A 25,267-nucleotide genomic window follows, 5' to 3' on the forward strand; every position below is an offset into this window, starting at 1 on the left:
ACTTTAGTGAATTTTAGTTTGGTCTAAACATTACAATACTCATCCACGTGAGAAACACGTTCAAGAGGGGCTATTATTGCAATATTTGTTTTTCGATAAACTATTATGGCCATATTGAAAACACCAACAGATTGAAAAATTAGAAGTAAGATTATTCCTTAATTAATTTGAAAAGTGTGACCAAATGCTAATATCGCTATTATTAGTAGAACTAAGACCTAAATACCCCTTAAATGGCTTAATAACGAAGAGAACTAACATAATAACCCTAGCAAAAAAAAATCAATAGAAAATAAAACATAAAAGAACATATAATATTATGGATGTTATATACAAATTACCATAATGTAAGATATATAAATACCCATTAATTCAAAGACAAAATGAGAGCAGTGTCAAAGTTACAGAATTCAGACCCACATCATCAATGTTATTAAGATTATACTTACATGGTAGTTATCTTCATAGATGTCAGATGAATCAACAACAACTATAATAGAGCCAATTTGTAACGTAAGGATCATTCTTAAAATAGATGTAGGACTGTCATAAACGTAATCCATGATCATCACTCTTGGTTTCAACATCTATTGAACAAAATGAGTACAAAGTTTAATGAAAGTAATAAGCATAATATTGTTTGTACTTATATATATACAGCCCGGCTCCTAAAAGGACCTTAAATAATGATCAAATCTAAAACAACCACAACTTCACCTACAAAATGATTTAAAACCTAATCTTTTGTGCATATAATCTACTAACCATAAATAACATCTCTACAAAAATTCAACTCGTTTGATATTCTCTAACTTAGATAAAAATTATTGTCCACTTTTAAAAAATAACTAACGGTCCAAAAATGTCTAGTTTCTGTAATCATCTTTTGCCAATGTTAAAAATTGTCAAACGAGTTGAATTTTTGTAGAGATGTTCTTTATGGTTAGTAGATCATATGCACAAAAAATTAGGTTTTAAATAATTTTGTAGATGAAGTTGTGGTTGTTTTAGATTTGGTCCTTATTTAAGGTCCTTCTAGGAGTCGGGTTATATATATATATATATATATATATGGGATTTTTGGATCTCACACACACACTCAAATACAATTTGTTCAAGATACCTCGCTCACGTGCATGTTGAAATATAATCTGAGCAAGGGAATTGTCCCAAACCCAAAGACTATAACACTTGGTTTTAGTTCACGAACCTACTTTCTAAGGAACTTGTGAGAAAGATTTAATTGGTGAATTATTTTTACTATTTTCCTACGTTACTTGAATTGCAAGTTACTAAAGCTTAAATATACTAATTTACTTAATACAATATAGAGATAGAGTGAAAAAAGGGTGGAGAGTTAAATCTACTCATGTAAAATTTGCTCCATAGTTAAGAAGACTTCATCACTGTTATCTCTAACTTGTTTTGGGTTCATACACAAACCCAAAACGGATTAGAGTGTTGATCCCTAATAAAATGTACCTATCTCTAGGTTCATCCTGCTAGCATAAGGAATTGAAATGGTATTTCACTCTGATTTCAATTCCTTGTTTTATTCTACACCAGTCGCTCAATTTTCAAAATCTGATTTTACCAGAGGGTCATGCGTGCGACTAGATCCAATGTCACCTAGGTCGCACACATGACCTTGTCTAAAGTTCCAGACTCCAAACTTAGTCAATCACTGTCATTTTGTGACAGGATGTAAAATACAACCTATTCATCTAAGCAATGATTCAGAGCTCCTAAAATAGAGCCTAATCTTCACATGAGCATCATCAACCCTCCACCAGGGAGGGTTTTAGCTCATGATCCTAAATTTATGAATTTAATTAGTGATTTATATAAAGTAAAAGAAGAGAATAGAGAATTCCTAATTTACACTTGAAGAAAAGATATGATTTAACATTTAAGAGTTAAAAGATATTACAAGCTTAAGATTACAAACCTAGATGAAAATGGAATTTTTCTTTGAAGAAAAGTGAGAAGTTCCAAAATGGAGTAAAATGAAAACTAGCTATGGAGTAAGTTATAAGATTAGATATGTATGAGTAAAATGTTAACTCCTTAATCATATCAAGAGATTGTTTTCATTTCCACCCACATGAAATCATCCACTTTCATTTAATTTCCATCCATCCTAATTATTTCTTTCTTATCCATTTCCTAATTAAGACAAAAGTGCAATTATATACATGTGCACAAAAGTCTTCAATCATCAATTATCAAGCTTGATTTGAGAGTTTGGCTTTAGCACAAATTATGAGAACTTGATTTAATCAATAATGGAGAACCAGATCTTGTGGGCCCGCAAAGTGGGCCCACATACTCTGACCAGTGGCAGGTCCGACAGTTGAAAATCTGGCATTGGATATAGTTTGTCGCACTGATCGTTCTAATGGTTCACTTGCTGAATTTCGAGTCCAAGTTTAGAAGTTGTGAGTGTCGGAAGTTTGATGTTTGTTGGTACGTTAATCCTATTCTGACTTGGAAATGTCATGTTTGAGTCCCCCGGGCTTTAGTCAAGCTTCATTGAGCTTCACGTGGGCTAAAATAGAATACTTCATGCATAAATATACATTATTTCGTACTTAAATACTGGCTTTGTCATTATTTTTACGTTGAGTGCGAAAACCATTAAAAGCATGAAATACAATTATTATATGATTATTAAACACATAATTAATCAACATGCTATATCTCTATGGGGTTTTATATTGCAGTTTTGGGTGCTTATCATATAACACGTATAAAACATATAAAAAAAAATGAGAAAAAACACTTATAATCTTCGTAAGTTGAGAATGGCAAGCAAATGATATTTGACATCAAAGTACGGGTAATCATTTAAAAAAAAACAATTCATTTATTTGTATGTAATTAATCGCCTGACGACATGATATACCGTCATCATTAGAAAATGATTCATCATCATAATCAACCCCTTATCTAATTGAGAGCTAACTTTTTTTTAAGTCTCCAAAAAATGTCTGCTCTCAACTAACCACGTAAGCGACTTGGTTGAAAACGCAACATTAGCATCCTTGAGGTCTATTCTGCCTATGTGGATGAGCCACTAATAAACACAAAACTAAGATGAATATGTTAATCAAACAATCAACACACTCACAATAATTTTGTATTTAAATCAACTGTCTTACTCTCTCTATGTATAACAATGCAATATAAATTTAGCGAGATTTCCTTCTACACTCAAACGTTAAGACTGAAATTAAACTAATCTAATATATGAGAAAATTTTAAAGGAGCTAGAGTAAAAAGATTTTTTGTTTGTTTTATTAAAGTACTGCTTTTAAAACTAATGATTCAACTTAAACTAATTAATTTAATGAAAACTTGTGATTTAAATATGGAGAAGACTAGGAGAATATTAAAATCCATGTATTGATTCATTGACATGCCTAGATTCACCTATTGTTACAAACATAATTTCTAAACTATCATGCAATGCTCCAATACAATAATTATAATTTTTTAAATCTCTAATCAACTATTTCTATCTCTAGACAATAATCAATTAGCATGAGAAGAGAGTTCATTCACCTATCTCTAGGTAAAATTACAATCTTCTAGTTCAAAACAATCTTCTTTTATCTCTAGAGTAAGAAAAATTCAAAATTTAAGCTTTTAAAATATTAAAATCAAACTAAACTCATTAAATCCTTTCTAGGCTTCGTTCAAAGTTTCAAACTCCCCCTAATGGAAATTTTAGCCTTGAATCATCGGATTTGCTATAGAATAAACATAATAAGAAGACATAAATAAACAATAAATAAAAATATTAAACTGACTTTAAAGGAGGAAAAATATATATATATATATATATATATATATATATATATATATATATATATATATATATATATATATATATATGAACTTTATTGAGAAAAGCTTGAATAGGTCTTTAATGGTGGTTTGGAGGCTAACTCTAATTATTAAACTAAAACTAGAGAATAAATCCCTAGGAATATGTTTAACCACTACTTTTATAGTGTTTAAGTAGGGTTTTACAAGTCTTGGTTGAAATTACATCATGGTTTTAGTTTATGGGCTAAATTATGTTACTAGGAATTTAATAAAGTTCAAATATGTCAAAAGTGTTGTTTTTACATTTTTGACCTTTTCACAGACTTTTACTATTTTAATGAGGCCGGCCTATATACCAATTGATATCTATTTTCAATCAGGTCATTTTTTATATAAAATGGGCTTCAATTTGAGTCTTGAGCCGAAAGATAGGTCCATTAGATTATCCGTTGACTTTCAGCTTAAAATCTACCCGGATTGACTTTTTCTTGATTGCTTTGACTTGGCTTTTATAGAGCTTTTTATTCATGAATCTTGGCATTTTTCCATGGTTTTCTCTTAGCAACCTCCTTAGCTCATTTCCATGCATAATGGACCTCTTTTGCACATTTATTCAACTCCAAAATTGGAAACATATAAAAACAATTAAATAGTGATAAACTAACATCATTATAAACATAATTGCAGTGCCGACTCGTCCATAAGGCGAGTTAGGCACAGTGGCGGAGCCAGGAGTTTACCACAGGGTGAGCCGATTAGCACTACAAATTTTCAGCACAACTCAATTAGAGTGTACACGTGTTTTTCTTGCTTTTCTCTTTAGTGTAATATTTGTCAGTCTATTGCTTTCTTTTAAATGCAAACAGACAATTATTATTTTATTTTGTCAATTTTTCAAAATCAAAATCATTTATAGTTCAGGTAACAAATTTTTTTAATATGAAAGAATAGGCATAACTCAAACCTACTGTACTCATGGGAGTAAACAAGATCATGAATTGTAAAGAATAGTTCATTAAGTTGTTTGTTTTGTTAATTAATAATTTCTATAATTAAGGTGTACTATCTAATTGTCTATACTCTATTTTTTTTTCTCTCATTTATGTTCTTCTTTTGTCAAGCCCCCATATGTTGAACAAACTTACCTAAGCACACCATCAAGTACCATATTCAGTTGAAGTGTATGTGTGATAACCCATGTGCCGTGTTTTCAAATGCTAACTAATAAAGGACGAAATTACTTTTAGACCCTTAACATATCTAACTAGAGACGCTCATTCTATTTTATATTTGATAGGTCAAAATTGACAATATAAAGACTAATGGTATGCTCAAGCCCGCAAGGAAGTGGAAATTCTCAGTTTTACCAAGACTAATCACTTTTTATACCAAAAATCAAGGTGAGCCAGGGCGTACCCTGGGCCCCCCTGGCTCTGCCACTGGTTAGGCAATTGCATGAGGCCTCGAGTAAGTGAAGGCCTCAAATTTCAAACAAAATTGCAAAAATGGTAAGAAAATCTCTCGCATGGAAAAAAAATAAAATAAAAAATAATCTCCTATACAAGAGGGATAAATCCCATAAAAGCCTCCTTAAACATAGACAATAATTTCTATTATGTTAAAAAACATTGCTAAAAAACCTCAAGCTTATTGGAACGTTTACTTATGTCGAATTTCCAGTAAAGTAATAAATATCTAAACTACCAAATCTTCTTACTTCCTTTCTTTACTTATTAGGGAGTTATCAAGATCTTAAGCACAAAATTCTATTAAGCAATTGTACGTATATATAAGCAAATTTTCAAAATATTGAAGAAAAGGCCTCAACTTAGAGCTTCTGCCTAAGGCCTCACCTTGGGTCCGGGCGTGCATAATTTCCCTAAATGAAATGCTTATAAAGAGTTTATTTAATAGTTTTGGCCTTTTGGGTGCTTATCATCAGCCATCACAAGAAAAATAGAGAGAACGCAATTTTGAAAAAATGAAATGAGAAAAAAATCATACCTTCAGTTGCAGACTGTAACCAAATTGGAGAGGGAGGTAGCATCATATTAAACATGTTGTGATGAAAAGTCACAACAATACTAGTTTGAAAGCTAAAAATCTCCACTTAGTGATCCTCATACCGAATTCATGTAGTCGACTGCCTCCGAAATACAAGAATGAGGGGAACTCGAAAGTTGTAAGACAGAGTGAAATGTTGTCGCTGATGAACAAAATTCGGTTTCTGATAGTGTACAACCTCAGCTCCTCCAGTGTTGGGATTCAAGCAAGTACATTTGGAACTCAGTTAGAGTCAGATATATTGAACCATCAAAGCATAATATAATTAATTATAAGGATCTTCCCAAACCTAAAACCCTTCAACCCCACTTCGAAAATGTTGACAAAACTTCTAAAAAAATACATTTAATATCTTACATCCACTTCACCAATTTCTTTAAAAACTCTCCCAAATTTGAAATAGAAATCTCCTTCACCGCCTTGTTAAGAGAAAATAAATCTCCCCCATCGTTTCACCATATTGAGTTACAATTGTCTTTCAGATTATCAACTTGGTAAAATCTCTAGAGATTCAGAAGCTATTACCTACAAGACTACAAACATATTGTGTTTAAATTTGAAAATGTGAGACTACCTATAAGAGCTTCTTGATGTATGAGTTGAGTGAATAATGCAAACATTGTTTCTCTACAAGAGGTTGATGAAAGTCCCTTAGTTGAGAATTAAGCTAACCACACATAAAAAGCAAGTCGGCGAAACATACATGATACATCACTATATAAATAATATCGTTTGTCCCAAGCAATGTCGACTGCTAGACGTACGAGTCTTACATTGTAGTCAATTGTAGCTTGAAATATTATTCAAAATTCCAACATCCAAACTCTCTGAAAAATCATCGAAATCCACTCTGTAAAACACGGGAGTACTTTTCTTCACTTAAGAGCATCTCTAAGTGGTGGTAGCATACTCTTCATATTTGAAGAAAAAATTTGAAGAAGTTGGTCGCAAATTTCGCCCGCAAATTCACTTGACGGGCCCACCCTGCGCGACATTGATACTGGCGCGCGCCAGTACTAATGGCGCGTGCTATCAAATACAAAGTCCAAACTTTTACAAAATTGCTTCATTCTCACCCCAACACTCCAAAACTATCTCCACAACTATGACTTCTTCTTCATCATTGCAAAAAACTAGCCAACATACCGATGTTGCTGAATCAACTCAACAATCCTGTTATTTTGATACACTTTATCAAGAGAGGTGCCAAATTTGCATCTCAAAAAAATACCTTGCGTTATCATGCAAGTATTTGAACAAAATGTGTCCTAAAGCACCACATTATCAAGGTTATATGCTCATACATAGAAGTTTCAACGAAGATGGTGAAAAAGTCAAATTTTTGAAATGTCCAAATGGTATATGTCCTGGTATGGAATATATATATATATATATGGAGACAGTTTGTTGATATGCACGTGTTGTGGCGAGGATGATCATTGATATAGATATTGCCCATATGCACAAATATCATGCCCAAATGGTTGTGATGGTGTTAGAGAGCTGAAAAAATATGCGAACCTTGAAGGAAAAGGTCTTGATCTATTAAAGTGTTTAGTGTGTGGAAAATGTGAGTGGTTAGGTGTTGTAATGGAAAAGGTTAAGAGTAGTTAGAGTGTTGTAATGTGAGTGATTAATGTTAATCATTTTATTTTCTATGACTATGTAATTTTTTTTTAATATGAATAAACTTTAATTTTATATAAATATATATTAGTTTAAATTAATATATATATATAATAAAATAGAAATTGATTAACATTGTTTATTGATGATTAAAAATAAATATGCATGTACGAAATTAAATTACAACAATCAACGTCGATCACCACTAATGCTCCATAGATGCTCGACAAGTTCGCTTTTAAGTCTATCATGTATAGTCTTTGATTGAACTCGTAGAGTCCCCTCCATGTAGTGTTCTCGAGTAGGTGGGATTTGTGGTTGCCCTTATGGATCAGAAATGTACCTTCTCATTTCATAACTTTTATTTTTAGCTCCGATTATCATATTGTGCAATATGATACATGCTCTCATAACAGTACCCATTGTCTCCACATGCCATAATTTGCAAGCTTTTGCCAAAATCCCAAATTTAGATTGCAAAACCCCAAAAGCTCTTTCAATATATTTCCTTGTAACTTCTTGCATCGTTGCGAACCACTTCGTCTTTAGAGCATTAGGGTTTGAAATTATTTGTATAAATGCCGCATAGTCAGGATAGATACCATCAGCTAAATAATAACCCATATTATAGCTATGTTGATTTACATCAAAATAAACAGGTGGAGAAGTACCATTGATCACGTGCTCAAATACTGGCGAGTTGTCCAACACGTTGATGTCATTGTGTGACCCTGGCATCCCAAAGAAAGAATGCCATATCCACAAGTCTTCGGTTGCAACAGCTTCGAGAATAACAGATAGTCTTCCAGAACGACCACTATAAGCACTTTGCCATCCAGTTGGACAATTATGTCATTCCCAATGCATACAATCAATGCTTCCCAACATACCCGCCATCCACGTATGGTAGAATGTGCAAGCAAGTGTTCTGTATCTGCAATATTTGGCCTTCGCAAGTAGACTAAATCGTACAATTTGATAATTGCATCACAGAAATGCCTCAATGCTTAATTGCAAGTATCCTTGGAAATGTATAATTGATCGTCCAATTGATCAGCCACCGTACCATAACCAAGAATACGCAAAGCTAGAGCCACCTTGATCAGAGAATCTATACCAGGTTTACCAGCATTGTTAAATTTAGGCTGAAAGTACTTAAAATGAGTCTGAATATCGTTGAAGATGTAAAGAAAGAAAGATTTTTTCATACGAAAGCTCCGTTTGAAATCCTCTTTCGGAAAGACAGGACGATCGACGAAGTAGTTGGCTTTCAAGATTTCCAAAGTCAGAGCATAGTTTCTATGTTTCACTTTTCGACCCTTCTTTGAACCACCATGTGGTGCCTTCGGAACATGTAGTTGTGCTTGTGCAAGTACAGCCAAATGGTGCTTCATAAGGAGAATGACGTTAACAAATTCTTCATCAAGACTATCTACCGAGTCTTCCGCTGGAGAAGATGAAGAAGAAGACGACGATGAAGATGAAGATGAAGATGAAGATGAAGATGAAGATTGAAGGGAAAACATTTCATACACTTCATGATTCATTTTTTGGCAATGTGTGTGTGTGTTGTTTGTTAAGGATTGATGTGAAATGGTTAAGTTGTTTGATAAAAATGTTTGAGTTGAGAGTGTATGTAAAATAAAGAAGGAAATGAGTGTAGATATAGTTGGTAGAAATCTGGCCGTTTTTTGCTCGTTTTTTTCCCGTTGGAGCACGTGACAGTAGGAGTGACGCGCCGTAGTTGTGGTCAAAGTCAAAAAAATGGGGCGACATTAGTACTGGCACCCGACATTACTATTGTCGTTTCGCATCCGCATCCAAATTGTCAAATTTGCGAACAAGAATGCGAACAGACATGTTATGCGACTATGAATGAGACCAATTAGAGATCAAATTCCGAAAAATTCCGAATTTTTTCTTCAAATATGAAGAAAAATACATATTATACTACCACCTAGAGATGCTCTAAGTCCTCCGACACATTAGTATCCAATAAAAACTCAAACACTACAGTTTAACTGCCCAAATTTGCCACGTTTTGATTTTCTCTCACCTGCCCGAACTAACTTTACCCATTCTTCTCTCTCTTCTGTAAACTCTCTTACCTGAGCTTTTTGAGTAGCAAAGCAATCTCTTTTCTCTCTCTCTTACATTCTGGGCAGGCAAAAATCTACTTCCCCATTTTTTCCACTTCATTTTAAGATGTCACTCAACTAGTTTTTTTCTAACTACATAAAAAAAAATATCCTTTTTTCAAACTTCATTTTAAGTTTAGCTGCAAAATTTACTTAGTTCATGGGCTTTTAGATTCAGTAAAGATTCTGTTTGACTTTAAAGATTTTAGCTTTATAGATTGTGTTGAGAATTGAGAAATTTGAAATAAATGGTATTTTGAGTTTTTGAAGATGGGATTATTAGTACCTGAAGATATTCAAGTGGAAGTGTCGAAGTCGAAAGGGAAGGAGAAAGATGGTCTTCAGTTGGAAGGGTGGGATGTGTCAAAAAAGAAGAAGAAGAAGAAGAAACCTGGATGTTGGTTTAAGTTTAGGTTTATGAGAAGTTGTTTATCTTCAAGATCTAAAGTCAATAGTTCGATAAGCGGGGCCAGCACTAACTGTGGTAATAATACTTATGTTTATTGCTGTTGATCATACCATTTTAATTTTATGTACTCACTTGTTTAGGTTTTGAGTAATTACTTTTTAAGTTTTAAGCTTATGGATAATTAGTTTATTCAAAGATTCTTTTCTTCTGATAATTAGTGTTTTAAGAAAACTGAACCCATTGGTTTCAAAATAGGTTCTTCATTGCTTAGCATTTTTTGGTGAATGATATCCACTTTGTTAAAAATTATATATTATGAAAATAAACAAAATATGAAAATAAACCGTTAAAATATATTTGGGGCAATAAATTTAATTTATTTTTTGATAATCCATCTCTTCTTCAAATATAATATATATTTTGTTTAATTTAGGAAAATAATAGCATGAATTGAATTTTGCAAACATGTTTTTAGATTCCTTTTTAGATTCGGCCATTAGTGATTTAATTCAAAGTTAGTGATTTAATTCAAAGTTCGACATTTTGGTAATAACCATTTCAGTATGGCATGTTTAGTAGTAGTAATTGTACATGCACAACCTCATGGATTCTTATAGTCAATTGTTTTAGCCTATGAATACTCCGTGTGCCTCCGACAGTAAGTTAGTCTTAAACATGAATTTTAGCGTACAGACATGGTCTTTAGACAATTTCATTACTGACTATGTTGTGGAAGTAACATGAACCTTTCTTAGCAATGAATGTGCCTTCACCACTGGTCTCCACATTTCATGCCTTTGCCGTTGGTTTACAATTTTACTTGTAATTAAAATTCAGTTCTGCTGTGGTCAATATAGCTTGAAAATTCAAATGTGTTTAAACAAACTCGTCATTTGAGTATGCATCTGTCATTCAGTTGTACTTTTATGCTAAGTTACATTGACATGGACACGTGTGTCAGTATCCGACACGGATACGGAGTGTCTGACACAGCAAAATATCAAAAACCAAGGTACATCACACACAATATGTGTCTGTGTGTGTCCGACATGGACACGTGGATATATATCCGACACAAATTATTTTTGAAATATGGCGTGTCCATGTAACATAGTTTTTATGTATTGATAATTCTACGTCAGTTGTCTTGAGAATGCATTTCACATTACTTGTGCATAACCCATGAAGCTATAACATCTCCATTCTACTTTGTCAGTCTTTAACAGGCCATGTTTTACTTACTATACCATCCATTCACACTCTGATAATAAATCAATGGCATTATGTACTTTTTCAACTTCCACTTCACGTGTTTTAAACATAATTGTACTCACAACGTTCTGTCATATTGTTGTGCTGGTCACTTGACACTGCGTTTGGATGGTATCATGGTCTTTTGTATGAGAGATGGAATAGAGAAAGATTGAGGAAGTGATCATATTCTTTTTCTGGAAGATCCATTATTAGGTGATAGGCCCAGTGGCGGAGCTATGTGGAAGCCAGGTAGGGCATAGGCCCTCCCTGAACATGTGACAAAAAAAAGTAGTAGTACTTGTTTAAGCCCATAGTGCTACTTGTTTGCCTTCTCAGATGTATAGCTATTTTGCTTACCATGCCTTCTCAGTGTATATTGTTCCACAGTGTAAAAAAAGCAAGTACTTGTTTAGGTTCCGTAGTGTACTAAGCACTAGGCCCCCTCTGGAGACAATTCCTGGCTCCGCCACTGGATAGGCCCCTTAGCATTGTATGTGAGGTTTTTTATTTTTATTTTTTTTCCTACTCTGTTCTACCTCCAAAAGGTTTCAACCAGTGAATTTATGGTTAGGAGAAATGGATCTATTCCTTGAACCCTTGGCCTCCAATGATTGGGAGATTTATGTCTTAGCCTCTCTTATATTAGATTCAAAGAGGTCTCTTCATCCAGCCATGGGTTTTCGCAGTCTTTGCTCTTTGATTAGGACTATGTACCTTAGTGTAGACTCTATTCGTAATTCCCCTGGCTTGGGATTTGGTTATCAAGTCCATTCAAAGGTTGCCGTCTATTCTTGTTGTATGGCTTTGGAATGTATTCTAGGCTCCTTTTGAGTGTACAATCTAAGGAGAAAAAGAGAGAATACAATACTTAACTTTTTTCTCTCCATGGTGTACACAAGATGGCGAGGCCATGTCTGCTGTGCTATTATCTTGTTCATTTCTAGGAAAGGTTGGTACTTCTTTAACTTGGATTCCATCATGGATTAGTTAAGGTAGGTCGGAAGCTTTCTCACCTTTTGTTACATGGATCCCACTCTTTCCAAAGGTTAAATGAATAGGAGATTTTGTCCCGTGAGAAATTCTGTAGGGTCTTAATTTAGAGAGCTGTAGTTGCATTTTGATGACATTTTAGGTGGACAGGTGAATATCAGTTTCTCCATAAAAGGCTTGTTATAGGGAAAATATTTGGGTATTTTAGAGTGATTTTTTGACTGTTTAGTGGCTAGGTGGACCAGGTACTGTATTAAGTACTACTACTATGCTGTAGTGATCTCCTCTCTGGTAATTCAATTGAATAATATGTCAACCTTAATCTTAACCAAAATTTATCTTTTCATACCAAGTCCGCCTCCCTTACCATATTGATGATTTATATTGCTGTACTTGAGATAGAGAATGGTTCTGGTTTTCTTTGGAGAGTTTAGTTTATTTTCAGTTGATTGTATCTTTAACTTTTTAGTTTCATGATTCAATAAATATGTTACCGGGCAATGTTAAGAGTATGTTTAATACCAGTATCACTACTAAGCAAATAAAAGTATAATGTTATAGTGACTGAACCATTTAATGGATTGTTGTGTGACTAGCGGAAAGTAAATCTATAAACGGCGATACAGTTGCTCCGCCACTATCTTCTACAGCCACAAGTAATGCAGAAAGCAACCCATCCACTCCCAAAATGGGTGAGGAACTAAAAATTGCATCTCAGCTTCGGAAGTTCACAAACAATGAGCTTAAATCAGCAACGAGGAACTTCAGACCAGACACTATGCTGGGTGAAGGTGGATTTGGTTGTGTTTTCAAGGGATGGATTGAGGAGAATGGAACTGCTGCAGCGAAACCTGGCACCGGCCTTACAGTTGCAGTTAAAACCCTCAATCACGATGGACTTCAGGGTCATAAAGAGTGGCTGGTATGCATTTTTCATTATTTAATCACTTTGTACCTACAGGTTTGATCAATAAATACATACTTTTTTCTTGGGAGCATACCATGTATATTGATACACTAATACATTATTTTTCTTGTAGGCCGAAGTTAATTTTCTTGGCGACCTCCTCCATCCTAATTTGGTTAAATTGATCGGTTACTGCATTGAAGGCGATCAAAGAATGTTAGTGTATGAATTCATGCCTCGAGGAAGCCTGGAGAATCATCTATTCAGGAGTATGTTACTATTCATATCTCAGTTCATGCAATTGTGTTTGTTTGCGTTGTTTCTGGACAGGCTAACTTAGTAACTCTGAAGTTTATGCACATCGTTTAGACTTCAGGCGGTTACCTTAATACCTTGCTAAGGGGGTGTTTCTTTGTACTTGGTGTAAAAACGTGAATTCTATTTATATTTTTGGCTGTAATCTTTATTATTCTCCACTTGTCTATTCTCCGCATGTCTCTTTATTATTTTGCAGAGATGTATAAAGATTACAGCCAAAAATAGAAATGAACTCATGTATTTACACTTGGGCTCTCTACTCTTAGGTTAAATAATGGTGACAGGATGATAAGCAAAGGGCCTAGCACATGGTCAGACCTAGAATTGCCCATGGAGAAGCATGACTAGGTTCAAAACGGTGATGCGGAGTGCATTCATCCAGAGAGCATTAGTAACTTGAACTTATTTGACCTTTGATATTGTCATTAGTGGGCAATGTTGGGTATGGGTGTGATTGGGTGGGAGTCTTTGGTCCTGAAAATTAGCTCTGGCTAATTCTTTTGGGTGTTAATGTACTTTCTACAGCTATATCACTGTATTACTCTTTATCGATCACATATAAAAAACTGTAAAAAAAAAAGAAGATAAAAGGAGAGTAAGCATACCCACATAACTTATGCTCACAACACTTGGATAATTTCTATTTTGGGAAGTCAACTACATCAGCTATGCACCATATGAATATAAATGTTAAGCTCTTTAATTAATTAAGAGACCTTTATTTGAGATTGCTTGTTACACTATCGGTACTTGCTCTCTGATATTATTTAGTGTACCGTTGTTTCTTCACTGTTCTGTTGTTTAACGTTCTATGGTAACAACCATTTTATACTCAGAAGGGTCCTTGCCTCTCCCGTGGTCCATCCGAATGAAAATTGCGATTGGTGCTGCAAAGGGACTAGCTTTTCTTCATGAAGAAGCAGAAAGGCCAGTAATATATCGTGATTTTAAATCATCAAACATCTTATTAGATGCGGTACTAACTACGACTCGAAAGCAAATTTAATTTAGTAAATGATAGGATCTCCTCTGATAACCCACTTTTTTAGGAATATAATGCAAAGCTTTCCGATTTCGGACTTGCGAAAGATGGTCCAGAGGGAGATAAGACTCACGTATCTACTAGAGTGATGGGAACTTATGGCTATGCAGCTCCAGAGTATGTGATGACAGGTAATTATCCTTACTGGACTTTTGGTGCTCTTCGTTGTTGTTCCTTTTCACACAAGTGACTGTTGATCTGTTGTCCCCTAATATGTTCATACTGATGCCCAGTGTCCTTTGTTGAAGTATTCTCTTTGTTTCTCGTAATGTTACTGGAACTGCAAGAGTGAAGAAAATTGGTTTTTAACTTTTTATTAGTAGAACTACAGGCTTGAGATGACTGCTTCATAGTTTTTACCCTTGTTAATGTTATCCTGTACTGACTTATAAGGTTGCGGTTGTTTCCATATTTCCATATTTCCCTAATTCCATTTGTTCTTTGACTTCTTTCCCAGGATGGCATCCTTTTTTACTTACTTACCATCTCGCATTACATTGAACCCAACAACAATCTTTCTCTTTCTCAATTATGTTAGTTGTACATCTAAAACTTGCATGAAGTTTAGTCTGTCCAATTCACAGCGATTGAATCTTATTTCCTTTTACTGGTCACATATATTTTCTTGTTTCTGTCGCTACTTGCACTTTTGGAGTCAGATGGCATGAAATTGATCATATACCTCTGAGACCTAAATATCTACTTATTCCCCAATGTAGTTTAATTTGTGATATACTGTTTGTAGATAAACCATCTGATGACACAGAAACGAAGGAGTGAGATTACTGTGAGAGAATAATAATTCCTTAGAAATAATTAAATTTAAGCGAATGAGAACTGAGGTGGCTTACTAGATGAGGCGAGGCAGGGGGTAAGCCTCTATATTTTTCCAAGAATGTGTAAGAAGTTACAAAGTGTCAGAAACTTACCTTAAATCATAAAAAAGATTATGGGCTTTATGATTCGTTGTCTCAAATTATTTTGCTCATGAGGGGGCAGGAAATAGCATAATTATGTTGCAAGTCAAGACGTTGCAATCAAGACGTCAATTAGTTAGTCTAAAAACAATTTCTTTGGTTTTCTCCTTAAAAGATTGTGATGGCTTTGTAAAAAATTACTATATTTTTACAAGTAGATGGCCGAGTTTTAGAACTTTTATTGTTTGTTTGTAGTCAAAATTCTCAATTATCAAAGCATAGGTTCAAGTTCACTTGGACTGGCTGTAATCCAATAACTTAGCTCATGTATATCTTTGATGATTTGCGTTAGGACAATGTATATGTTGTGATATGGTACTTCTCTTTGACTCACTCGAGGAAAATTGAGTCAATCTCTTTTTCAGGGCATCTGACATCAAGGAGTGATGTCTACAGTTTTGGGGTTGTCTTACTTGAAATGCTAACTGGCCGAAGATCCATGGACAAAAATCGGCCAAATGGGGAGCACAACCTGGTGGAATGGGCACGGCCACATCTTGGTGACAGACGTCGTTTTTTTCGGCTTATAGACCCCCGTCTTGAAGGCCACTTCTCTATCAAAGGGGCACAGAAGGCTGCCCAGCTAGCCCATCATTGCCTTAGCAGGGACCCTAAAGCCAGACCTTTAATGAGTGAAGTTGTTGAGGCCTTGAAGCCTCTTTTGAATCTCAAGGACATGGCAAGCTCTTCTCAGTATTTCCAGACCATGCAAGCAGAGCGTGCAGGGGCCAACAACTTAAATGCTAGAAATGGCCTGAGATCGCCTGCAGTATCTCTATCAAGAAATGGGCAACCAATGAGGAGCCCCTCAATCTCAAAAGGTTCACAGGCTTCACCATACCACTATCACTACCAGAGGTCGCCAAGGACAAATGGTAAACAGTCATAGCGTTGGATATGTATTCATCATTTTCTTCTTACTTTTCATTTGTTCTTCACATATTTTAGTATACACCATACACCAGTCTGGTATTTGAGTTTTGTTGATTCTGGGCAGTGTGTTAACTTATTGTAATGCTGCTGGGCTGGTCTTTTATAGCCGAGAACAGTCCGTGACCATGCGATCCTCAGTAGTTCCAAATATGGGAAATATCGGGTTGGAATATATTTCGGGAGAATTTGGATTTATTACGTAGGAGTTTTGTAAAAAAAAAAACTTATAACATTGAATCAACAAAAGACAATTCAAGAACAAGTATGGCTGATCCTAAGAAATATATAAACAACTTGTATGTGTGAAATTCCGTTACCATTGAACATGTACATATATCTGCTAAAAGCTCTGATCCATCAGCACGGCTAGAGCTAGATAGTTTAGTTAGTTTCTACTTTCTAATTTCTACTTTCTACGACGTTATTTTAAACACAAGTATGCAAACCGTGTTATGCATTGGTTTTCTTAAGTCTCACCTGCCCCACTAGATTGATAGTTAGAGCATTTCCAATGTAAGCTACTATTATTCACCTTCACGTATAAGCAGTAATTCTACCGTTTTGGTGAAAATCAAGGTGAGGTTGTCCAAATTTGGGACAAAATGATAAAGCATTGTTGTTTGGGATAGTTGAGCGGTGGTGGAAATCTATCTATACATTCCATTTCCCATGGGGATCCCTCTTGATTTCACAATGCTCACTGGTATCCCAATTGTTATGGAGATGTCATTTTTTTTTATGAAAATTTGGAGGTTTTTACAATGGCAATGACAATGAGGTTTTTGAAGGTTTTGATTTGGTAGAAGATGATGAGGAAAACAAATATAATATTACCTTTCTTCTAATTTAAAAGTGATTCGCTTATGGAAATGAAAATATTGGCCAGATTATTACAAATGTCATTTTTCCGACAAAGGGTGTTTTTGGTTTTTCATGTTACAAATGTCCATTTCATTTTTCATTTAATGGTGTGGAAGGAAACCTTTAGTTTTAATTATATTTAAAAATATAATTTAGAGAAATTATAAATATGAGTTGGTTTTACTTGAGATAAATGTTGGATTGAATATCTTTTAGTCAAGGGCTTTATAGGGCTTAGGGTCGGGATTCAGGTCGAGTAAGGAAAAGCCAAAAGACTATTATATTGGTGAGGAGTCGATCCAAGAATATGTACGTGGTTTCTTTGGATTCTAATTATAAATGGTAATTGCAATTATATAGGAGAGACTCATCTATTTATTTTTTAAAAACAAAATGGGAGATAATTATGTTATTTAAGTGATGTTATGGAAGTTCTTTTAAATTATCAATAATAAAATAGGGCTTAATGTAATTTCAATGTGGGAAATGAGAGTAATTATTTAATTTAAGTGACATTAGATAGGTGTTTCTAAATTATTAATAAAAAGGATTTTGCTCAAATTATATTAATAAAAGTGGAGCCGATTCTAAATTTAGTGAGGGAAGTGTTTCTAAATTAAGTAAATAAAAATATCTTAAATTGCCTACTCAATATTGGGACCGTGATTCGCACCAGTTTCTCAAAAGTGTTCAATATGACAATAGAAATAGAAAAACAAACTAAAACAAAGCCCTTCAACAAAAAAATTACGATAAGATGTTGCGTTGAGATTTCAAAATAGTTTTAGGTTGAAAAATTAAAGAAATATATGTACACATAAAGAAATTGGTGTGGAAATAGAAGTTTGAAAAAACGTAGGTATGTGTAATATCTAATTTCGATTGATTGTAGTCTGGGGTATTAGGTAAATATTTGTTAAATTGTTTGATAATTTTAAACTCATAAAGGAGGAATGACTAAATAATTAAAAAAAAAAAATTTAAATTTGTCTACTGGAGAGTTGAGGTGTAGAGATTATTCACAACTTTTGAGTTAGAAGTTAACTGGACCGATGATTATGATACAAACGGTCTGTCTTCTTCCGCTTCCTTTTAAGTACTTATTTCTGGGACATTCGTTAACGGATAGGGTTGTGTTGCTACCAAATCTTGTCATTATTGTTTGATTCTCATGAACGGACTAGGATAGCGCTTGTTTTGCCCATTCTGAAAAGTAGAGTTCACGTTTTATGAGTTCAAGAAGTAAATCTGAATCTGGTTTTGACAATTTGAAGAGGTCCATTTACAAGTGTCTGTTCCCAGCCTGAAAGGCAGTATGAATATCTAGGAGCTTTTCAAGTTTTGGTTATAGAATATGCACACTTGGTGGTATTATAAGAGATGGTTGTTAATTAGGAGTGGTTGCATATCTGGGTAATTGGCCAGAATTCGATTTAGAAATTAACAAAGATGTCTATCGCAAACTCCCCACTTACTAAGTAGCACGCAGTAGCATTTGCATGACCATATGCGTGTGGATGTGTATATCCTCAGTTCACATAATGCCTAGTGTAGTCGACTAGTGGTCGGTAGCTGGTGATGCATCCCGCAATAAAAATGTGGTTTTTCGGAGAACACTGATGAGCAACTCGTTTACAATGATGCGTCTTGTAAGGAAACAAAATGCCATGCATGGGCAATGAATTTCACATACAGCTATGAAGATGTTATCGAAATAGCTCTTTGCACAATTGCACAGTTATCCCAATTGCTTAAGTTGTGATTTGTTCGTATTCTTTTGTCTGTACGTATTTGGATCCACAAAACTCAAATGAGGCTTGGGAAGGGCTTGTCAAGAGGTTCGGAGGAATCCTTCGTGCTTTGACCATTCTCTTGAACAACCATATGCAAAAGTTGTCTCAATTTTTAACTTGTCACGATTAAAATAATACTGGAGATCATTATTTCTATATAATTTTATGAATTGTTTATACTCTTAATGCAACTAAGCCATGCTATCATCACATGCTCCTCACAATAATTAAGCAGGATCATCTATAGGGAAAAAGTGCATGCAACAAAAATGGACAGGTACGGTCGATTTGTTTATTGATTTGGTTGGTTTTGTTTTTGCTATTTATATAAAATGTAGTTGCTGGAGCGACTGGGATGTAGTTTTCTAATTATATCTAGAGTTGCCTTATATCTAAAGCGTAATTTTCAAAGGTCACACTAGCTGAAGGGGGTCAACAAGGGAGTGTCTGCCCATTTCAAGGTTTTACCATATCATTTGATTATTGAATGTCAACCTTCGTAGCGAAGAATTGGTCCACAGTACACCATTGTCCCATTCAAATTCAATGAAATGATGTTGAAAAAATATAAAAACAAAATTCAACTTCTTCATCAACTGGGTCACCTTCAATGGTATATATACCATAACATCATCCCTTCATTTCACAACAACAGAAACAGAATCACCATAACTTCCCTTCATTTCACAACAGCAGAAACAGAACCATCTTTCAGTTTCAGAAACAAAAGATAACTTTCTTAAGATGACTACCCTTCAGGCTTCAAGTATCATATATACATCCACTTCATCTTGTCGACGTAATTGTAGTATAGAAGCTGCTCTACATGCCCCTAAACTTCGACAATTGCACCTTTCTTTTCCCAAGATCCAAACTAGAAACTTGATAGAGGAATTACATATGAAAAATGGATATACAACCACAACCACCATTCAACAAGATACGAAAACTAGTACTAGTGGAAGGGACAATGATGAAACCTCCAATGCATTGGTGGTTGCGGAGCTTTATACCATTCTAGAGTCCGTTTCGGATAGAATAGAAATGCATGCTAATATTGGAGAGCAACGGAACAACTGGAACAGTCTTCTCCTTACATCAATCAATGCCATAACCATCAGTGCAGCAACAATGGCAGGAATAGCATCTATTGCTGGAACGGGGACGTCACTTTTAGCTCTTAAGTTGTCGTCTGCCTTATTGTATTCAGCAGCAACAGGGATGCTGTTGGTGATGAACAAGATCCAGCCGTCCCAACTGGCTGAAGAACAACGGAATGCGGTTAGATTGTTCAAACAGCTACGTAGGGAGCTCGAAACAAAACTTTCTCTTGGGAATGCTTCTTCTATGGATATCAAGAACGCTATGAGTAAGATTTTAGCGCTGGACAAGGCATACCCACTTCCTTTACTTGGAGGAGTAATGCTCGAAAAGTTCCCCAAGACAGTAGAGCCCTCTGTTTGGTGGCCACAACAAGAAGAACAAAAACAGTCTGAAGGCAAGGTTGGAAGGAATGGCTGGAGTCAAAATCTTGAAAACGAAATGAGGGAACTTGTTAGAGTGTTGGGAAGGAAGGACACCCCAGAGTATGTCAGATTAAGCAAATTGATCTTGAAAATCAACAAGGTTTTGGCAATTTCAGGACCTCTGCTGACTGGTATTGCAGCACTAGGGTCTACTTTTGTTGGATCTTCTTCTCATGGGTCATTGGCCTCAGCGTTTGCTATCGTAGGTGGAGCATTGGCTAGTGTAGTAAGTACAATGGAGCACGGCGGACAAATTGGAATGGTATTTGAAATGTACCGGGGTTGTGCTGGCTCTTTCCAACTATTGCAAGAAACCATAGAGTCCACACTAGAAAAGCAGTTGGAAAATAGAGAGAATGGGGAAGTATTTGAAATGAAAGTGGCTCTACAGCTTGGTAGAAGCTTATCTGAACTTCGAAGTCTCACAGGATCTTCACTGTCTACTAAGGTGGATGCCTCTGAAGAGTTTGCGAGCAAGCTTTTATGATTTCTCTTGATGTCACCTTCAAATTTGTAAAAATGTACTACTGTTAATTGTGTACTAACTTGACACATATTTGACAATACATGGTTCTTTACAACTTTTGTGTTACATTCGTTCGTTCATATTTGGCATCAATGTATTCATTCAACCTTTAAGGCTTTAAAGTCCGATATGATCGATATCATAATTCCACATCAATCGTCCTAGCACCCACAATTTCTACGTACGTGCAAGTGTGCAACATATATGCAATTTCCATAATACAATCATTTCCATAATACAATCAAGTCCGGCCATACCAAAACCATTGCCGAAAATCTGTTTCCAAATCTGTCTCTAAGTCTAAAGCTGAAATCCTATATATGGTGCACTCTAGGATTTCATAATCCAAATTTTTATCGAAAGATAATTAATGAGAAGGTCAAAAAACGTTTTTCTTATGTCAACTTCAACGATTCAACATACAGTCCACGAGGTACAAATTTACTATGATATTTTTTGTGCTCATCTATTTTTAATTTAGGGTTAATTAAACAAACCCCCACCCCCCCCTAGATGAGCAAATCAGGATTCCCCCCACTAGATGGGAAATTAGAGTCCCCCTCAAAAAAAAAAAAAAAAAAAAAACGATACCCCCCACATTTGAAGACCTCTTTTGCGATACCCTCCACATTTTCCGTCGGTCAACAGTTAGTTAGTTGACCGAGTCAAACCGTAAGAAAAAAACTAAAAAAATAAATAAAATCGACCTAATTAAATAGTGGAGGTTACCAAAATACCCATTCACTAAACTGACCATTTTATTAAGAGTCATGATGAGGAGAGATTGATCTCGCCATGGAGAGATCTAGTCACATAGCCGTTAGATAGAGAAATATCATATCCTTAAAAAAGCTTCACTAAGTTGAAACTGTTTTGTGGCCCACAACTGATATGACCAGAACAAATGGAAATAAAAATACCAAAATGACTTTGAAATGTTTTAATGCCCTCATCTTCTTCCTCTTTCTTTCTTTGAACTTTTTCTCTGGTAAAAATCTATCGCTGAAGTAGTTTTAATGCTAAATCACTTCTTATTAATCTAGCAAACTAAGATCCAATTTAATAAAAGGGAGTTTGCAAAAAAAAAAAAACTAAATCACTTCTTATTGTGAGAATTGCAATTTGTTCGGATTGTTGATTTTGTTACTTACTACACAAGACTAATTTCTTGGGTTCTTAACACATAGTTGAAGCACTCTTAATTGCTTCACACCGAAAGAACTCGACAAGTGAAGTTTTCAAAGGTAATTAGTACGATGGAGTTAATTAAACGTTTTTTGAAAGTATGTGTAATAACAAGAAATATGGAGGGAAGTGGTTGTGCTATTGATGGTTGATGTGTTTTTGTTTAAATGGAGAAAGAGACCTGGAAGGAAGAGTAGAGCAAGAGGAGAAGATAGCCAAATTTTTTCTTATTCTATTTTTCGAAAGTTTTTTTTTTGAAGTGTTTTGTTTTCATGCCCTTTGCTGACTCATTGTCCTCGAGATGTGCACACTATCTAATGGCCCATGTTGATGTGCGCTCCATTTGGAGGAGAGATTAATCTCTCCTTATCATTTGCCTTTTATTAAACAAAAAAGGGAAAGGAAAAGGAGTGGTCGTGAGTTTAAAGAGAGTGTTCGTATGAAAAGAAAAACGCAAAGGGTGTCGTGCGGTCTCTAGTTCTCGATCTTCAGTTGACGGTAATGGTGAGGAGAATAAAGAAAATAGTTAACATTGTTAGTAGCAGTGATGAGCAAGATTATTCTGACAACTTTCGTGAAGATTGTGGTTGTGGAGAAGATGGTTGTGGTTGTTTTGAATCGACTAATATTAGCGAATCAGTGAAGGTTGTGGAGGTGAATGGAGAAACCGAAATTGAAACCGAAGGTGAAAGTAAAGTTGAAGGCTTTCATGGAAGTTTATATGATAGAATTAGGGGTCCAGAATTTTATCAACCAACCCTAGGGTTTTTCTACAAAATCAAAGAAGAAACATCGAGATTAAGTGATCCTAACTTAGTTGATATGCAAACAAGTTGGAGCAAAGTTTTGTAAGTATTTTCATATGATCAAAACATTTAGTGTACATAGTATTTATGTACACTAAATGTTATTTATGTAGTCTCTTTTATGTAATTGTTATCACAAAACCATTAATAATATGTTAACATTTATTTTTGCCGTGAGAAATTCAAATTGGATTACGATACACTAATGACAGGGATTTATAAGACAACATAAGATCATCCTTTGAAAGAAAATCAATATCATGAATTATCATTACCCAATTGTTTGCTATTACTCTCAACCATATTAACCTTGTAAATATTCTTGAACTCTCCAAGTTGTTTGTTCACATCAAAAACATTACGCTCGATTGTTGATAAGAGCCCAAAACTGTAGTTTCAACCCCTTAATAATATTATTTTTAGGCCAATTACGTTTATAATAAATAAGAGTTAGTAATGTTTAGTGTTTTTGTGTATTTCAGGTCTTAGAATCAATTATGTGAAGAAATACGTCACTTTTGCAAGAGAAAGTAGTCAAATTGCTTGCTGGAGAAATTACATGATTAAAGCCTAAGTTTCAAGGAGAAATGTCTTTTTAAAGCTGAAAAGTCAAAGTCAACGTGGGTAGAAAAAGAGCAGAAAAGTCAATAGAACTTCCGCAAGTTGTATATTTGGACTCAGATCTCAGAATTGGGCCTATTATATGTCAAAACGACTGACTCAGAAAGAGCTTTCTAATGGTACAAGTCTTGACCCAATAAAAGTAGTAAAAGTGGACAAAAAGGGTGTTGCAGTAAATTCCCATAGAAAAACCCTTTTTGGACTTAAGTAATTAGGTTTTGGGCTTGATTTAGTAGCCCAAAACATAGCTCCAAAGCCCATGCACGAAATTCTAAACCTAACTCTCTTCTATATAAAGAGGGTTAAGGCTAAATAAAATTTGGCTACTCCCCTCTTTAGTTTAGTTGTAAATTAGGGTTCTTTTTTTTTTCTTCCTCTCTCTCTCTCCCATTTCTTTAGTTTAATATAGTTTAAGTAATTAGGGTTTATAATTATAGCCTCCATAAAATCTCCATTAAAATACCTTCAAGTTATTATTATTGTTCAATTCAATTGCTTCTCTTTCTTTTATGTCTTCTTTTCATTCTTTTGTTCATGATAGTCCCATGAATCAAAGCTAAACTCCTCCCATTAGAGGGAGTTTGAAAGAAACTTTAAGAGGACTTGATTTGTTAGTATAGAATTGTTGTTTAGGGTTTCAAGTTTAGGTTTTTCTTAACTTAAAAATAAGAAGAGTTTAACCTAAACTAGATAATAGTGAGTTTGCCATGAGAATGGGAACAAGCTTTCTCCCATGCTAATTAGTTTATGACTAGAGATAGTATAAAGTAATTAGGGATCATTAAAGGTCTAGTCTTTATATTTTAACTTTGTGTGAAAATATATAAACTAGGGTTTAAATTAAAAAGTGGATTTCAATCTCTCTCTCTATTTTTCTCCATATTTTATTCAAGTCATATTCAATTGCTTTAGTTAAATTAGTATAAGTTAAATTCATATACTTAGTTTTGTAGTATAAATTCACATTCATAAATATTGCTCTCACCACTGTTTCCTTGTGTTTGATTAGTTGAATTTGTTTAAGTCTAGATAGTTAAGAGTGAAACGATTCTGTACTCTATATATTGCATGAATATATATGTGAGAGTAGAAAATAAATAATTGATAACGTAAGAATAAGTTAGAGAAATCTAGTATTGTTTTTATGGATATCAATTGTCGTATTTCCAAAAGAGATTTTCATCTATAATTTATAATGACATTAGTTGTAGCCAAAAATGGCCTACCAAGAATCACAGGAATATTTCCTTTAGAATTTTAGACAGGTTGAGTATCAAGAACCACAAAGTCCACTGGAAAATAAAATTTATCTACTTGAATCAAAACATCTTCAACAACACCACGAGGGATTTTAACAGATCTATCAGCTAGTTGTAATGTTATTGGAGTGGACTTAAGCTCTCCCAACCCCACCAATTGTACATAGACAGAATAAGACAATAAATTAACACTAGCTCCCA

General features: G+C 34.6%; 2 protein-coding genes across 3 annotated transcripts; both read left to right on the forward strand.

The window, feature by feature from the left end:
- The first annotated feature begins 9,473 nt into the window (after positions 1–9,473).
- LOC147498329 (serine/threonine-protein kinase PBL36-like) lies at positions 9,474–16,797 on the forward strand. Of its 2 annotated transcripts, none has more exons than XM_086560360.1 (6): positions 9,474–10,143; positions 12,909–13,234; positions 13,353–13,488; positions 14,377–14,513; positions 14,587–14,710; positions 15,922–16,797. In XM_086560360.1, exons 1-6 carry the CDS (start codon positions 9,930–9,932, stop codon positions 16,443–16,445), a joined length of 1,461 nt encoding a protein of 486 aa, XP_086416486.1. In that variant the 5' UTR covers positions 9,474–9,929; the 3' UTR covers positions 16,446–16,797. The 2 variants fall into 2 exon arrangements, with proteins under 2 accessions (XP_086416486.1, XP_086416485.1); XM_086560359.1 differs by having other exon boundaries at positions 9,507–10,143; positions 14,374–14,513.
- Positions 16,798–19,776: 2,979 nt separating this feature from the next.
- LOC147498330 (F-box protein with a domain protein) lies at positions 19,777–21,261 on the forward strand. Its single transcript, XM_086560361.1, has one exon. It carries the CDS (start codon positions 19,888–19,890, stop codon positions 21,154–21,156), a length of 1,269 nt encoding a protein of 422 aa, XP_086416487.1. The 5' UTR covers positions 19,777–19,887; the 3' UTR covers positions 21,157–21,261.
- Positions 21,262–25,267: the final 4,006 nt, after the last annotated feature.

Source organism: Coptis chinensis, chromosome 5, assembly GCF_015680905.1.
Source record: "Coptis chinensis isolate HL-2020 chromosome 5, ASM1568090v1, whole genome shotgun sequence".
NCBI lineage: Eukaryota > Viridiplantae > Streptophyta > Magnoliopsida > Ranunculales > Ranunculaceae > Coptis > Coptis chinensis.